This window comes from Heterocephalus glaber, unplaced genomic scaffold (genome assembly GCF_053883595.1).
Source record: "Heterocephalus glaber isolate CG9 unplaced genomic scaffold, H.glaber_assembly_v1.0 deba00001600, whole genome shotgun sequence".
NCBI lineage: Eukaryota > Metazoa > Chordata > Mammalia > Rodentia > Bathyergidae > Heterocephalus > Heterocephalus glaber.
Window position 1 is genome coordinate 21364991 of NW_028258372.1, and position 17673 is coordinate 21382663.

Consider the following 17673-nt stretch of genomic DNA (forward strand, 5'->3'; position numbering starts at 1 on the left):
ATTCTTTTTGCAAGGAATAGGACACATAAGGATAAGTCAGTCAAGGGTGGGTTCATGAATCTGCTTTCTTATTTAGTTGTAGAGAAGGTGCTTTTATTTGTGGGGTGTCTAGGCATTTTGTCTGTCTGGGTCTTTGTTGTGTCTATCTTTGGCTTCCAGTAGTCACATAGTAGAGACTTACCAAATTGTTGAATGAATGAATCTACTCAAGTGGATTTTAGGAGCAAACAAAAACAACCAAATTAAAAAGAGTTGTGCAAGCCTATTGCTGAGATACACAGAAAGCAGTGGAAAGCACTAGATGATTAACTGAATGTGCACTAGAAACAGTCTAGCTCCTTGCTAGACTCCTTTTTTCTTTCCTGTCTGCCATCTTCATCATTGAGACCCAGCCTTGCAAAAAGTCTTTCTTTGTCTCTTTTAAAATTCTCTCTTTAGGGCTCTTCTTTACTTACTTGGCATTTATTTAATGTCTGTGTCCTATACCCTAATATTAAGCTCTATCTATCCCTCTCCTTCCATGTCATTAAATGAGAAAAATTCACTTTCATGCTATAATCTATATGACTAGATTTTTAAACAGTAGAAGTTCTTCATTTCTTTTATGAGTTTCTTACTTGGGTTCTTTGTACAGTGGAAGCTCTTTTAATACTGTTTTTACTGACTGACATGAGGAGTGGGTCATGAGCCATGGGAATGATGAGCATATTATTAGTGTGATAAATACTTTCTGTACAGCTGACATGTCTGTCTTTCACACATGCGCACACACACACATACGGGCATTAAGATCTAGTCTTAGACGATTGTTTTTTCAATTTCTGGAGAAATTGGATTTGTGTTTTGGTCAGCTATTAGTCCCTTCTGTACTCTACCTTCATTTTTCTTTATTTTTTTAAGTGTCAGAATTGAGAAACCTGTCTTTTTGCCTGTCTAGATACCATTATCAATCATACTGTCATTCTGTGTTCCTTTTCCTTTCTTAAAAATAGAAGGAAACTGACCCTCCCACACACACACACAGTGGTAAGAAACCTAGCTGGTAGGAAAATTAATGAATAGTCTAGAAACCGGAACAGAAAATGAGTGCATTTCATGGATTCCTGTTCTGCATGGTCCAGTTGCTCCTTGTGTGGTACTGACATTGTTCTCAGGGTTCTTTTGAACCCTTGAGTGAAGTCATTTTTCTTCCTTAGACTCAGTTTACTCATTTAAGAAACTGTAATCATGAGAGATTTTTGTTTTCCTCCAAAGGTGGTCTTTAGCACTAAAACAGTAGTGTTAAAGATTTCAGTCAGTGTTGAGAGGTAAGAAGGATAATACAAGAGAATATTTTATGTAGGAGACCTACTTTTTGGTGAAAGTAGTTAGAATAGAGAAAACAAAATGAAAGCAAAGGATTTTAGCATGAAATGCAGTATTTTCTTTTATTTGTGGAGTGCTGAAAAACTTGTAACTTTGCGATATGCCTTTGTATCTATCATCTCATTTAATGTCTCTTATAACAATAGTAACAATAACAATACTGTGTAGATTCTGGGCTGCTGAGTTCTGACAGTCTGGGTATTCTGATACAGAGATTAAATATGCAACACTGTATTGCTTTTTGTCATTAAGCAGTGTATCATGCTAGGAAAACAGGGCTGGTTTTACATCCTGGCTTTGATGTTTATGCTAATTGGGTAACTCTGGGTGAGACCAGTTCACTTCTCCAAACCTCAGTTTCATCAGATGAAGTGGTAATAATTCCTATACCAGAGGGTGGTTATATAGTTTGAGCATCTGATCTATAATCAGTGCTCAAAAATATTTCTTAGCTTTCTTTTTTATCTTCACTTAGGGCATGTATATGATTTTTTTTTAGAATTAATGTATAGATTATGAAGAGGAAAACCTATTAAGAATAAAAAGCCATTTTCCTTCAGTGTATCTTAAAGAGAGAAGTACTCAAGAGGGCTGAGTTGTTCTTCACACCTGCCCTTACATTCGGTTACCTGATAATTTGCTTAACAGAAACATCTTTGCTCTATCAGTGGCCAATTCTAGCAAGCCTGTGATCTAGGAATACTATTTGTGCCAACACAGTATCAAGAAACGGAGTACTTGTCAGAAACCCTATGCCCCGGAGCTTTGTACAAACCATAAAACTGTATTTTACATTTGGATTTTTAAGTCCACACAGGCTTTAAAGATTTCATTTTGGATAGGACAAAGAACAAGTTAGACAGTGTCATTTCTTGAATTCTAAAATCCAGGGAGTAAAGATTCTATTGGCATCTTGATAACAAGGCTTTGATTTTTATGCTTGATCATTGTGATAACAGGTGAAAATAATGGTGGGAAATATTTACTTAGCTTAAAACTAATCCCATAGGAAAATGGGGAGGATATCGAATCCTTAATGTAGTGTACAGAATAAGAATCAAACTCAGGACTTTAAATTTGAAAACGTCAGGCAGTTGCCACCCCTACCTTCTCTAGCCTAGAATTGGGGAAGGAGCCCTTATAAATCTCACAAGGAGATAAAGACCCATGGAGTTGCCTGTGGGATTTATGGCTCACGGAGAAAGCTCTGGGCTGTGTGGAAGGTTTTCCATTCATAGCCAGCTTCATTCACAGAGAATATTAGGTCACACAGAAGCTCGCTACCTGACCGCCTCCCCCGCCCCGACCTGTAGAGCCAGAGACTGGCTGCACTGCACAAAACCAGAATGGATTCCAGAAAGCCACGGCACCTGTTAAGCTGTGACATCAGCATCTGCAGAGTTTCACACTGGAGGCTCTGAATGAGAGAAAAAGGAGAGAGCTGTGAATGTTGGACGTGCACTCTGGATACTAAACTATATGTGACAGTTGGTGATGTTATTTGGCAAATGCAATAGTGACTATTTTAGTTCAAACTCCATCCCTCCCTGCCACCCTAAAACCTTGAACTTCTCAAAATAGCATGTGGGTTTTTTTCCTTTGTAAGATAAATGACCAGGACATTGAAACTTTAAGTATTTGCTCTAGGTCCCATACCACATTGGCCTCAGAAACGGAAGTAGAAGCTGCACAGGGTGGCTGGTGCTTGTAGTTCCAGCTGCTTGGGAAGTTGAGGCAGGAGGAGCACTTGAGTGTACAAGTTTGAGGCCAGCCTAGACAATATAAAGAGACTCTCAAAAAAAAAAAAGAAAGAAAAAAAGAAATTAAACCCAGTTTAATTCATAGCACCTTCATACCTCCTTCATCATTAAGTATTCAGTTTCATAAATGTGAATTTATTCTATTTGAAAAATAATGTTTTTCAAACTTACTAAAGTCCACTTAATTTTTGAATTTACCTCTTGGAAAACTTTGGAATCCTTAAAGGGTGACTAGACTATCAGAAATAGGGATTTATGTTAGAGAAGATAAGAGCCTGTCATGGATTAATGTTGAACCAAGTCACCAGGAGTAACTCTGTTTTTCAGGAGGTGGAACAGACAATTTCCTGTTTCCTCCAGGAGGGTTCCTGGAATGTAGGGTGATCTAGGAAACCCTGCTGAGGCAGGATGGTGAGGGGGATGGGATTTCAGTGTGATAAAACACTGGCTATTGTTTGTTATTAAAACTCCCTTAGCATATTCCTGAGGATGAAGGACACACATCACAGACACTTGGTCATGTGGGTTCTTTCTAATAAGTGGCTTCAAGTAGGGTTAACCCTTGAGGATCTTGGGGTTTTTTTGGTTTTTTTTAAGAGCACATTCGTCATGAACATGCTCAGCCCGTCTTTCTTCAAATTTCTGCTTTTCATAGTTCAGAGCCATGATTTTCCTTCTTCTGTAGCATTTGCTAATTTCCATGATGTAAATATCCCCACTGCAGTTGAATCCACACCACCAACATGACACGATTGAGTGAAGAGTTGAGAAGGAGTACTCATACTTAGCTCTTGCAAGTTCAGCCCAGGATACTGGTGGCTAGGCCTTGGTATGTTTGCAAACTTAAATGGAAGCTGCATATATTGGCATTTATGTGATACGATGTTAAAATACAGTGAATGTTTGAATTTAAAAACAATTTTTGCAGTAAAAGACACATTGCCATTAATCCTCCTCAAAATACTGCCCCTTAGTTTGAGCACACTTATCCCATCACTCTTGCCACTCTCTGAAGCAGTTCTGCATGTCCTTTTTCATTCATTCAGTGTCCTGAGTTGATTCAAAACATTTTATCTTTCATGGTAATTTTGACTTTGACGATGAGCCAGAAGTTCCCTAATGCCAGATCCAGTGAATGTGGTAGATGAGAACACACTATAATGTTTTTACAAGGCTTCCTTTCCATTGGATTCTTATCAGCAGCATTCACTATGTTTTTTTGTCAGAACCTCATAAAGACAACCACGAAAGAGGATTCCAGAGCTATTTCATAAGGTGGCAAGAATGACGGGATATGTGTTCAAAGCAAGGGGAGGTGTTGTGAGTGGGAGGCATGACTATGTGTCTTTTAGTGTAATGATTTTTTAAACATTCAGCATATATTTTGGTCACACATTTGTAGCAGTGAAGATTTCTGGTTTCTCTGTCCAGGAATGCCACCACAGATCAGGGGATGTGTGACTTTGCCACGTATACAGGTGCCTCTTCTAGTCTTGCCTTCTCTACTCTCAAAATCTTAGTTTTAGTATTAATCCTGCTGCTATCCTCAGCCTCCTCTTCCTCCTTCTGTTTTAATTACTCTTCCTGGAAGAGTGACTATTCTAAATGATGTGACTACTTTAGATTTCTGCTTTATTTTGTAACAGTTATTCAGAGAACTAAGAATGTACAAGCGAGTATAGGTGTAAAGCTTATGGCCTGTTGATGTTGTTCGGGTTTTTTTTGGTACTGAGGATCAAACTCGGGACCTTGCACTTGTGAGGCAGGCGCCAGAACCACTGAGCTAAATCCCCAGCCCCTAGATTTCTATTTTAGAAACCTAGATTTTAACTGCCCATTGGAGTATATCACTGATATGTTTCCAAGGATGCCTCAAATTCTACATTTCTAAAACAGAATTCAATACCTCTGGCCCAAGGAAATCTGTCTCCCTTTCCTCAATTTTCTTTCATATGGGTAACACCATTAGGTGTCCAGTCAACCCACACTAGAAGCCAGGTAAGATCCCTAATTCTTTCTTTATCTTCAGATTTTACTTTTATGTCCAATAAATCACTGACTCTTAACAATTTTCTTTCTGATTGTTTCTTACATAACCAGTTCCTCTAACCAGCCCCTCTATGTCCCTGTGTTCATGTTACTGGTTGAGACCCTTACATTTGCCCATCTGGTTTATCAGCATCTCCCCTACTGGTTTCCCAGCTTTAAAACTGTATCTATTGAATCTGTCCTTCCTACTGATTTCTCTGACCATGTGTAAACCTAAGCTTGGTTTCCCATTTTCTAAAGGATAGTCTCATCTCTTCAGTATGCAACCTAAGTCCTCCATGGTGAAGTAGGCTCCTACTGGCTCTCTAGCCAACCCATCATTCCCTTGTCATATTACTCCTGCCACCACATTTCCTCCCCACACTTCTTCTTTGTTTGTGCTGGGCTCTCTCCCTGCTGTGTCCTTGCCAACATTGTTAACTCCCATTCATAATTTAAAGCCTAGTTTGGGCACCACCTACTCAGGAAGGCTTTTCTGACACCTTGACCATGCTATGCCCCTCTGAGTGCTTCTGTGATGTCCTACCTCTCTCTACACCATTTTACTACATTGCATTGCACTGGGGCTCAGAAAACCATACCCCAAAGTATGGCACTTTGGCATGGTGAGCCCTTTGAACTGAAAGAAAGAGATCTCTCTGACCTTTTTCTACGCTTCATGTTTCAGTTCCTTTTTATCCCCCAATACAAGCCATAGAAACAGCTCCTCTCTGTTAAAGCCAACCATGTAAACTAGAAATAGTCTTCTCAACTTTTCCTGCATTTCTGTGCAAGTGTTGGCCATAAATAAGTTCTCTGGCCTACACTCTCTGATAGATCATAAAACTCTAATTCCAGAAGGGGTCCTGCTGTATAATCAAGAGGAAGGATGCTACATAGAGAAGCCAGGAAATGTATGAACAGATAGGCCTTACTGAGCTTTACTTCTCAGTCCATTACTTAGGTCATTCACTTTTTGTCCAATTACATTTTTACACAGCTGTCCTTTCTTCATTGAACTGAAGCATAAAAATAGACACTGCCTTCATTTTTGAAGACTCCCATGTCATATAAATCATTGATTAAATACATTTTTTATTTTTCTCTTGTAATTAATTGTAGGAGTGTCAGCTATGACTCTTATTTGGGTAAGAAAAGGTACTTTTCTGCCTCTCTTGTTCTAATAGTTTCTTTGTATCTGTTTCCTCTATTAGGTTGAACAACCTGGATGTCAAAATTGCATGCCAAGTCCCTTTCTATTTTTAGTACCTTGAACAGTGCCTGGTCCATGGTTCTGTTTAGTTAATGTGTGGCCAAATAAGTAGATAAATAAATGAAAGAGAAATTTAGTCAACTAGCATAGGGTTGGCAGACTTGACAAATAAAAATGTAGGATAGTATGAAAACAGAATTACCACATAATGGAGCAGTCTTATTCCTGGATATATACCCAAAAGAAATGAAATCTTTGCATCAAAGAGACACCTGTACTTCCCTGTTTATTGCAGCATTATTCACAATAGCCAAGATGTGGAAGCAACCAAAATGGCTATTCATGAATGAATCGATAATAAATATGATATTATATTCACAACAGAATATTATTCAGCCTAAAAGAATGAAATCCTGTCATATGTGACAACGTGATGGAAGTGGAGGACATTATGTTAAGTGAAATAAGCCAGGTGCAGAAAAACAAGTACCACATGTTCTGACTCATTTTGCAGAAGTCAGTAGAGGTTACTAGAGGTAGGAAGGACAGGGGAAGAAAGATAATGAGAAGGTACATAATGGGCACCAAAACACAGTTGTCCGGGGAGTATACATTTCAAAATAACCAGAGGAGAAGAGCTTGAAGGTTCCCAACACATAGAGATGATAATATTTAATGGACAAATATATGAATTGCCCTGATTTGTTCATTACAAATTGTATACGTGTCTTGAGTAATAATATTGATATTCAGAGTTCACCAAAACATGTATATACACTTCAGAAAAAAAAATTGTGTAAATTTTATTTATTTATTTGTTTGGAACTGGGAATCGAACTCAGGACCTTACACTTGCCAGGCAGGCATGGTGACACTGAGCTAAATCCCCAGCTCTTGTGTAAATATTTTAACACTAAATTTATTGAGACATCATGAGATTAATACAAGTTACCTTTGACCACCATAATTACAAGAGGTGCTCAGAGTGGTGGGCATTAGCTTCCAGATGCTTATTAGTATGGCAAACTGCTGCTTGAGTAACCTTGGTCATTGAGATTGCTGCACATGCATTTTTAATTTCTTCTCTAAGGGCTGGCAGTGTAGTGGGTTTTTGATGTACAATATCCTCTAGAATCCCGCATATGAGGGTAACACCATCTGTTGAAAAAACATCATACTATTTTTCTTTTCCTGAAGTGTGTATACATTTTTTGGCAGGTTCTGTATATGAGACATATATTCATGGCACATATAAATGGCACACACTTGTATTTGAAATTCAAGTAAATGAATAGTTTTTAGTACTATGAGTAGGTTTCAAATACTTCATGTGACATACTTATGCCAAAAATATTATTCAATTATTATTTATCTGAAATTAAAATCTCACTTTGCATCATTTATCTGGAAATTCTAACCTAGCAAAAAGTGAATTAGTTTTCAGAGTAGAAGTTCAAACAGTGTAGATGCTCATATTGGGCTTGACATCACAGACTCTAGAGTTTTTGTAGACTTTGCCTTATGTCTTTGAATGTCCACTGTGTAAATAGCTCGGTACTCAGGCGTACTCCTTTGTCATAATTCTCTGCTGTTTGTCACTATGTACACGATTTCTACTGAGAGAATGGATCTTTTCTTTGCCTGGTAAGGAAATTTAATGTATGCATTCAGTTAAGAGGGGGAGATGAGCAGAGCTTATTTGTGAGTTGGCTCATGCTATCTTCTATCCTATGCTGACCTGTTGTTGCTGGATAGTGGTTGTAGAGCATTTGACCAGAGAGTATAAAATTCACTGCTGGTGTTTTGGGATGAATGTAGGGAAAACAATGTGTACCTTGATAAGGTCTATAAAACTCTGGATAAGGGTGTTCTTAGGGAGTTATTGACTGTAACAGGACTCATAATTTACTTTGCTGCTCAGGCCAAGATGCCTGAGAACTGATGTACCGGACACTGAGCGTGGCTTGGAGAAAGACTCCGTACTGTTGCCATTATAATGAGGTTGTTTACTTAGCTCATTCCCTATTAAAATATCAGATGACTGAAATATTATTTTTATTGGAGGATTTTTTACAACTCAGAAACACCCAAGATGTGAATAGTTTATGTTTTAGAAGGTGAAAGAGTGTATTTCTTCATGACTGGAAACATAATTGAAATATGGTATGTTTCATCTCTCACACTCTTTTCTCCATTCATACTTATGCCAAACTTGATAATTATGGAAATTCTACACCTAGGGTACTTGGGCAGAATTGTAGATATTTATCATAGAAATTAGACATTTTCTTTTTGAAAAAGCTGAGTTCTAATGGCAGAAAGATTGACCAAAAACAATCAGTCATGAAACATTTTTGTGGCCTTGGTATCATGATCTTGTGAGTAAAGTGATGGTCTGTGATTAAATCCAGATTGAGCTGTTTCCTGTTAGCGTGCTAACCCACAGGGCAGGCTCAGCCTTCCTTGTCTCATTTTCTAAATGAGTTATTAAATATTTGTCTGCTAAGGGTTCCACCTCTTTTCCTTCAAACTTCAGTTCAAAGTTATTAGGATACTACAAACAAAAACAGGTCCTGAAATCTCTTAAAAGGATTACAGATCTATCGAATCTTTCGGTGTAACAGTGACACTTTAACATTTTAGTTTCTCTAGTCTGGCTATTATGGCATAGACAGTATGTGTGCATTTGTATGTGTGTGTGTGTGTGTGTGTGTGTGTTTCACTTCTGTACAATTTCATTTCAAGATAATTCCAGTTCTAAACAGATAACTTTTAAATTATTATTTTGTAAAGATTTTGGTAAATTAGAACTCATCTTGAAAAACCCGGTCTTTCCCCTGTGATGGCAAGTGGACATTAGAGGATTTAGCAAATCTGTAGAAAATGATGCTTAGGAAATGGTCTGACACCTTACATGCATTGTTAATTTCTATGACAATGATTTTAGGCACCAGAACAATTCTGTATTTTATTTTATGACATTATCATTTCTGCTCACTTACTGCACTCAGAGAATGATTTTTAAAAATCTAAATATTAAGTGTTTCAGCCATTCTTTTAGGTCAAACATGATTCTTCCAAATGTACAGATCCAAACACTGAGGAACAAAAATTGTTAAAGGAACTAAGGGGAATCAGGAATGCAGATTGAGATTTCTTTCTTCTGAGTAAAGGAGGGCTGAAAAGAAGAGTTTGGGTTAATGAGAAACATAATTCCATTCCCAAGGGAGAACCTTGGCTTCCAGCCAAATCTGCTTTCTGGCAGGAAAAGGGAGCCACTTCATCAGGTCTTTTGATAAGCAGTTTTCTCTCTGTTTGAATTTTTGGCCACATCAATACTCAGTGAAAAATTAGTTCTTTTAAGGAGTCATTACTTTGAATAAGAAAGATTAAGTTTTAAAGTGGAGTTTTCATTTTAAGCACAGTAAGAATCATCAAATATCAGAATTGTTTGGTAAGGTAACCCTGACATTAACACAAGGTAAGGAAGCTTGATTTAGAATTAGAGCTTGAATGTCCCTAACAAGTGAAAAGCCTCATTCCTTTTGCTGTTAACACTTGACATTTAAGCATATTTTTAAGCTGTTACTTTTTAATATTTTACCTGTTTTGGCTAGGTCTTTTGAAATGCAATGTGAAAAACACAAAACATCTCTATATTTTAGTATTGCATTAAGAAAGAGATGAAAGAAATATAGATGTTTGTAGATAAAAATTAACATGTTTTATAGTGTTTTGATTTTTTTGTTTTCTTTTTTTAGTGAAAAATAGTAAATATGAACTAGGTCTTAAATGCATTATCGTAGCATTTTCCAACATAAATGCATTCCAAAGTTCTGCAACAATACTCAAAGAAGAAAGAGAAATCCATTTGGAAATGCCACATCCCCGTCTCTCTCTAGGAGTTAATAACACATGTTAACATATCAAAAGACTAAGACATATTGTAGTAGAGAAATATCTTACTTTATTGAACTCTGTAGTCTCCATACATGACCACAGGCCCTTCTTTATTTTGGAAATAGTGTTTTATAGCACACAATTAAAGCAATACTGCACCAAATAGTTAAAAATGTGGGGTAGTTAGATTTTGAAACCATGTATCTTTTCACTTATTGTTTCTGCTTTAAGTTAATTAGAGCTTCTAGGAAACGGATGGATTCTACTAGGATTGTTCTAAAACTAGTATAGAGTGATAAAGGATGGTTGTTAGGCCTTGATCTGACTCAGCAGTCCTGCAAGGCCCAAAGAAACATTTGGTATTGTGTATGAACCAGATCTCTTTCCTTAGAAAACTTAAAAGTGAAATGAAATAAAGAGCCATTCACTGCATAAGCTGGGGTCTTAATATTAATTTCTGTTAGCAGTTAGACATAATGACATTAAGCAGTCCAACCCCTTTCTAAAAGCAGTTACCATCATTTTGATCTTTCTGAAAGCATTTCGTTGGTTAGTTTCTTTCCAGTAGTTTAACATCTTCCAGGTTAAGTGAAGAAAAAGAAAACATGCTTCTTGGCAAGCACAATTACTACCATTAGGGATTCATTTCTCTTTTATTGCCCCTCTTTAATTTTTACTTGCCTGATTATTTAAATTTAGGAAAATCTTCAATAATGCAATTCAATTTATGATTCAGATAAACTTGCAATTGTTCACATAACTTAGAATAATTATTTGTTTTAGAAAAGGATTCACTACAGAACTTCTCTTGAAAGGACAGTTTTCCTAATGCCTGTGAAGGATAAGGCATTAAACTTGAAAATTGTTTCTCTATATACTTTGTCACCATGCATTACATGGCAGAATGTAAAGCACAATCACATTTTTCTTCACTTTAATTCTCTTCCCTTATTCTTGGTCTTTAAGCTTTCAGCTTTTATCACCAATCAATTTTTATATATTATGTTTATGTCTACCAATGTACAGTCATATCTACCATTCTTACAGTTTTATTCTCAAGTAATAACTACTTCTCGTGAGTAAACGTTTTATCTTGTACAGTTCCATTTTCCAAAGGCAAAGCTCATGCATCCACTCACCCTTTTTAGTGCTCCCCCGAGATGAACCCAGTGTACCTCGGTACAGCCATATTTCAACCAGCACTACTGATTGCTGATGCTGTTGAATCAGAACGTATGCTGCTTTCCACGGGCTGAAGAATATGAGCTTGTGATTTGATCGCCATAGATTTCCATGGAAAATGTACCCCTACCATGGCTGATTTTTCAAGCTATCAACATGATGTCAGTTGATTCACACAAAGCCTAAAAATTTTTTAACAGTCACCTCTCTAAAATCAGTATGAGTTGACTCTGGCACACCATTTTGGAGCTGTCTTTAAAAATGAGTTTGAAAACTCATCTTGGAACAATATGAAGGGAATGATTGATAATATTTGCAAAACTCAATCCTGGGATCATAGGAAACATCTCTGATAAAATATGCCGGCAACCTAGTTCTTGACATGGGAATAAGTAGAAGCAAATGTAACTGTTATGAAGTAACACTTGGACCTTCTGGAGAGGAGAGGGGAACACACATACATATGTCCTCCACCACTGTCATCACCATGCTGCTGCATACATTCATAGGAGAGAGCATTGCCTTATATGACTTACAGGGAAATTAAATAGGAGCAAAGACAAACAATAGACTGTAGCTTTAACTATTTCGATGCTTTTGGTTTTACTTGAAAAAGTAATTTCTCCTAATGGTAATCATTAATTTATTATACAGGTTGAAGGGGACCAGCTACCTCCAGGACATACAGTCAGTCAGTATGAGACCTGTAAGATCAGAACCATAAAAGCTGGCACCTTGGAGAAACTTGTTGAGAACTTGCTGACAGCTTTTGGAGACAATGATTTTACCTATATCAGCATCTTCCTGTCAACCTACAGAGGCTTTGCTTCCACTAAAGAAGTGCTGGAACTGCTGCTGGACAGGTGAGGATCTGAAGAGGGTTGAGAGTTGCTGGGAATATAAAGCTGAGTGCAGAGAGAAGGCGTGAGGTTCTGAGCCACCTGAGGTTGGTGCTCTGAGAGGGAGTGAGAAGAAGGATTAACTGGAAGGAAAGACCTTTGCAACAAATGACATTGAAAACTATTCAGAAGCCACTTGTATGGGTCCTGGGGAACAAAATCTTATTTAAAAACTAGGGCTGATGATATAGCTCAGTGGTAGCGTGCTTGCCTAGTGTGCCCAAGGCTCTGGGTCCAATCCCCAGTACTTCAAAATGCATATATGTTTGTGTTTCTGTGTGTGTATGTGTGTTGTGTGTGTATGAATTAAGAGTAGATATAATAAGTCTAAATTCAACTATTTATATATTTCAGTACTATTTGCCACCCTGTTTTAATTTTATAGAAATTAATTTTTAATATTTATAATTTTATATAAATTCAGTAATTAATGAATTTTTTGTGAGAAAGAAATGTGATAATATGTATGAAGTATGGAACTCGGCCTTAGACCCACAATAACAACTAGCTATTAAATGGCAGCTCTGATAATGATGATAATAGGTATTAGCAATCACCATGTATTAGCTGCTTTTGGATATGCATATAGATATCCTTGATCCATGTTGTTATAGTTCATGTACCCAAGAACAGTTTATGTTGACATATGGATAACTTCTATATTTTCTACTTTACTTTGGTCTTATTTATAATTAAACTTGGCCATTTGAAAAAATACCATTAAATTAATTTGATATTGGGAGGAAAAAAACCTGTCAGCCAAACAATTGTTTTTGAATCATGAGAATCCTCATTCAGATCCTTATATTCTGGAGTGTCCTGCATAAGGAAGGAAATAAGATAGGGTATTTTTTTTTTTGGTACCGGGGATCGAACTCGGGACCTTGCGCTTGCAAAGCAGGTACTGGAACCACTGAGCTAAATCCCCGGCCAAGATAGGGTATTTTTTGATGGGCTTGTTGAGTATTGATTTTGATACCTAGATTTTTTTGGCGCAATTTTTTTTTTTTGTACGGGGATCGAACTTGGGTCCTTGCGCTTGTGCAGCAGGCGGCGAAACCACTGAGCTAAATCCCCGGCCCTGATACCTAGATTTTTTAAATTATAAAAGTAATCTACTCATGTTGAAAATGTTAAGAATTCTTCTACTATGGAAGGGTATAAAGAGCTTTGTTCTATTGTTACAGTTCCTTCCAAATAACATTTATTAGATTGTAAAATTTAATAAGATATATTACATAAATATATTACTGAAATCTATAAATAGTTGAATCTAGATTTATTATATCTACTCTTAACTCATATACATACATATATATATGACTAATACAGTAGTAGAAAGATGAAAACTAAACAGACCATAGTCTAAGGAGGCAGATAATCAAATAACAGTTTAAAAATACATGTATCCATATATATGATGAAAAATTCAAACAATTCAGAAAATTATAAATAATAAGCCAAAAATTTCCTTGTCTCTAAGTTCTCTAGTTTCATCTTCTCTTACAATCACAATAAGACATTTTTCTGGTTGTTCTTCCCAAATTTTTCTGGAAATATATTTGAATTTTGTGAACAGTGCTAGGAGGAGCATCTTTTCTGAGTCCTCGTTTGAGAATTCTATAGGATAATTTCATGGACGAGTAACTGATGGGTGAAAATATATTAGCATGTAAATATTTGACCGGTATTGCCAGATTGGCCGCCAGATTGGCCGCCAGCAGGCTGTACCAGCCACGTCCCATGCAGCGAGAATGAGCGCGCCCATTTTCTCCCTTTCCCACACCCTCTCCAGCTGTAGCTGTTTTCATCCCTGTCACCGAGATCGTCTTTACTATGATCTGTCCATGGAAAACCAGTAGCTCCTTGTTTTTGAATTTATGTTTCTTACATTCACAAGTACAGTTTAGCACCTTTTAAAACGTTCGCTGACTGTTTGTGTTTCTGTAAACTGTCTTTTCTTATCCTTTGCCTATTTTTTGGGGGGGGGGTGTCTGTTTTCCTGTAACTGCTGATCATCTAATTGTGGTTCGTATTATATTAAGGAAATTAGTTTTTTGCTTATCATCATGTTGGAGATATTTTTGCTAGTTCTTTGATTTTAAAATTTGTTATTGATATTCTTTGTATGAAGAAATTAAGCATTTTAAATGTAATTATATCTTATTATTAAGAAAGACCTTTAATAGTCAAGTTCTCTTCCAATGCAGGAAAGCTTATTGATAACGATAGGTTTTTCCTCAAACTAGTTGAGTTAGCCAGCCTTCAGTCACCACAGAAAATACCTGAGATAATCAGCTTATGAAGAGAAAGGTTCATTTTGGCTCCAGTTTTGGAGGCTCCAGTGCATGATTACGAGCCCCTGTTGCTTGTAGGCCGGGGTTGAGTCACCATATCACACAGTGGAGCACAGACACTCATCTCTTGGCCTGGGAACAAAGAGAGGAAGAGCAAGGGGTTATGGTCCCACTGCCCTCTTCAAGAACATGCCTCTTGCTAGACATGGTGGTGCGTGCCTATAATCTCAGCAGTTGGGAGGCTGAGGCAGGAGGATAGCAGTGAGTTCAAGGCCAACCTGGCCTATGTAGTGAGTTCTAGAGCAGCCTGAACTACATAACGAGACCCTGTCTCAAAAAGCAAAAGCCCCTAATTTAGCTCAGTGGTGCCACACTGCCTTGCAAGTGCAGGGTCCTGAGTCCGATACCTGGTACTGCCAAAAAAACCCAAACAAAAACCTTAAACAAACAAACACAAATGCCCCTAGTGGCCTAAAGATAGTCTACCAGACCCCAGACCCCACCTCTTAAAGATTCCACCACTTCTGTATAGCACCACTCTGAGAATTTAACACATTGGGCTTTGGGGGACATTTAAGATCCAAACTATAGTATTAGTTTTCTTGTAGATGCATATAGAGCTTAATAATTTGGATCAATGGTCATTCATATGTGCATATTCAAAGATACTCACAAAATATCAGTTCTTTATCATATATTTATCTGGTTAAGATACCCTGGGTTGTAACATAGGAGGTTCTGTAAATATTTGCATAGAAATATTTGACAAAATATTAAGCCTGGAATGTAAGTTTCTGGGATTGGTGAGTAATTTTCATCATAGTTTGTTTACTTGTATAATAGTTCATAGCTATAAGTAGAAATTAAAGAACTATGAATTTTCTCTTTTTGGTGTTTTGTATTTATTAAAAGATACAGATAGTAACTATTGGCAGGCAATAGGAGGAAATAGGTCAGATTTGCTTTGAAGTTGTAACCTTTTCTAGCTAGGGGGTAACTCCATTGATAGCAGGCATAGATTCTTGCTGTTCATCCTAAAGAGTAGACATACACACAGGAACTGGAGTGTTTAGTCTGTGACCGGGGTACATCCTGTTTTTATTGGATGATTTTTAAAATCTTCTCTTTGTTTTCTTATTAGAGTGGATAGACATTTTTGGATTTTTAAAATACTAATTGGATAATTATTAAATAACAGACTCAGCATGAATTCAAATTACATTTAATTCAAACTGTCATTTAAGATATAACTGAATGAAAAGTTAAGACTTACTTTGTGCCATTTGGGTGGACCAAAAACTTTGCTTTGAATTTTATCTCATAGTTAATCCTTTGCTTGTTCCTCAAATTAGTGAAACCAGTAGGTACTGAACACCTATAAAATACCCTGTGTTGGGGCTGGGGATTTAGCTCAGTGGTGCTGCTGCCTGCCTCACAAGTGCAAGGTCCCAAGTTCAATCCCCGGTACCACACAAAAAATCAAAAACAAATAAAATACCCAGTGTTCTGCTTGACACTATTCAGATGGAACTTGGAAATATAAAGCTTGGTTTTTGCCCTGATGTAGGTTAGAGATAGATTTACTGTGAAACTGCTGGTACTTTATCTTGAGGGCCCCTCATTTGCAGTACCCTCACATAATTTTATATTTAAATTTGTTTTCCTTGGAGAAGACCCCTCAAATTATGTATGCTAGTCCTACAAATCTAGATCTACTCCTATATTTTAATGCAAGAGATAGAGCTTGCACCCCTGGAACAAGTAGGTCAATACCCATGATGATGAAAAATAAAACTCAAATGTGTTCTGCAGATGAAACAAGGTTTAGAGATATTGATGCCATTTATTTTGCTTCTTTTGCAGAATTTAGATTTTTCCATATATGTACAAACCTCAACATGAATATTTCTTCCTAACTCCACTTCCTGTTCTCACTTAGATCTTGTGGCCAGGCTTCAATCTTGATTAAATTGAACTAAAATGCATATTCCATGAAACACTGCATTCCTAAATTGGTTGTTGGGACTTCTAATGTCTGTAATTAGAAGGAAGCAATTACATTATACAAACTTGCCTATTCTGAAGATGAACATTTGAAATATTATTTTCATGTCAGTAGATTGTGGTAGATATTTGTGGGTCTCTGATATAATTTTTTATGTTATTTCTTTTGGTTTTCTTAATAGGACATTGATTATGTTTTGTGAAATTAACACTAAGAAACTATCAGAGTCTGTGCTAATCCTGTAATAACCAGTCAAGAAGAGATTGAGAGCAGATGCAATATTTATTTCCCACCAGAGAATAGCTTATTTGAAGTCAAGCCTTGTTTTCCCTTGAGACTTTCAGTCTTGGCTTTTCTTATATGAACTGTTTGCTTTCTGGGATTTCCTTTTTTTCTTTTTATAGTTTTTTTTAAAAATTGTGCTAATATGTGCCTGTGTGATTGACCAGTAGACAGTGGTTTTAAGTCATGTATGAATAATTCTGTGTGTTTATTTTGTCCCTTACTTGGGGTAAGGATACCTATTTGCTGTGCTTCTCACGATGGCTCAGAGTTGATTCTAGGCCACACTGGCTTCCTTTTAACCCAAGAGAAAGTTACTGAATTGTGGGTTGGCTGTTTGGATTGGGGTTTTGAGATTTTATTTTCTCTAATTTCAAACATACACTCTACTTCAAAATCTATTGTTCTTACTATATTTTTAAAAAGGGATTTAGATGCCACTGAAAATGCCCAACCTCAAGTGGAGACAGAATCCCACTTCAGATTGTGAGCCTGAGAACCATGAAATGTCTATACAAATAAGTAGATCTTTCTTCAGGTGACTGTAACAGTAGCTACCTTTTGGGGTGTTTCTCAAACATTCTCTTTCTCTGATATCAGAAGTTAGCAGAGTGCCATCAAGAAGCACGGTATGGTAAGTTAGGTCTCCATAAACTATGACCATGCTGCGATCATAGTGTGGAAAGCACCAAGAATGGTCTGAATTACTCCTTTTATTTCAAGTGACTTCTCCCAGTAGAGG

The 17673-nt window shown here is 36.9% G+C and overlaps 1 protein-coding gene across 5 annotated transcripts in view; it reads left to right on the plus strand.

Moving 5' to 3' along the window:
- Rgl1 (ral guanine nucleotide dissociation stimulator like 1) overlaps positions 1–17673 on the plus strand; it is a 306410-nt gene that overhangs the window by 214958 nt on the left and 73779 nt on the right. For all 5 annotated transcript variants that reach the window (XM_004862803.4, XM_087194427.1, XM_004862805.4 and 2 more), the window contains one exon: positions 12103–12311. In XM_004862803.4, the coding sequence (XP_004862860.2) occupies positions 12103–12311 (209 nt within the window). The remainder of the gene's footprint in view (positions 1–12102; positions 12312–17673) is intronic.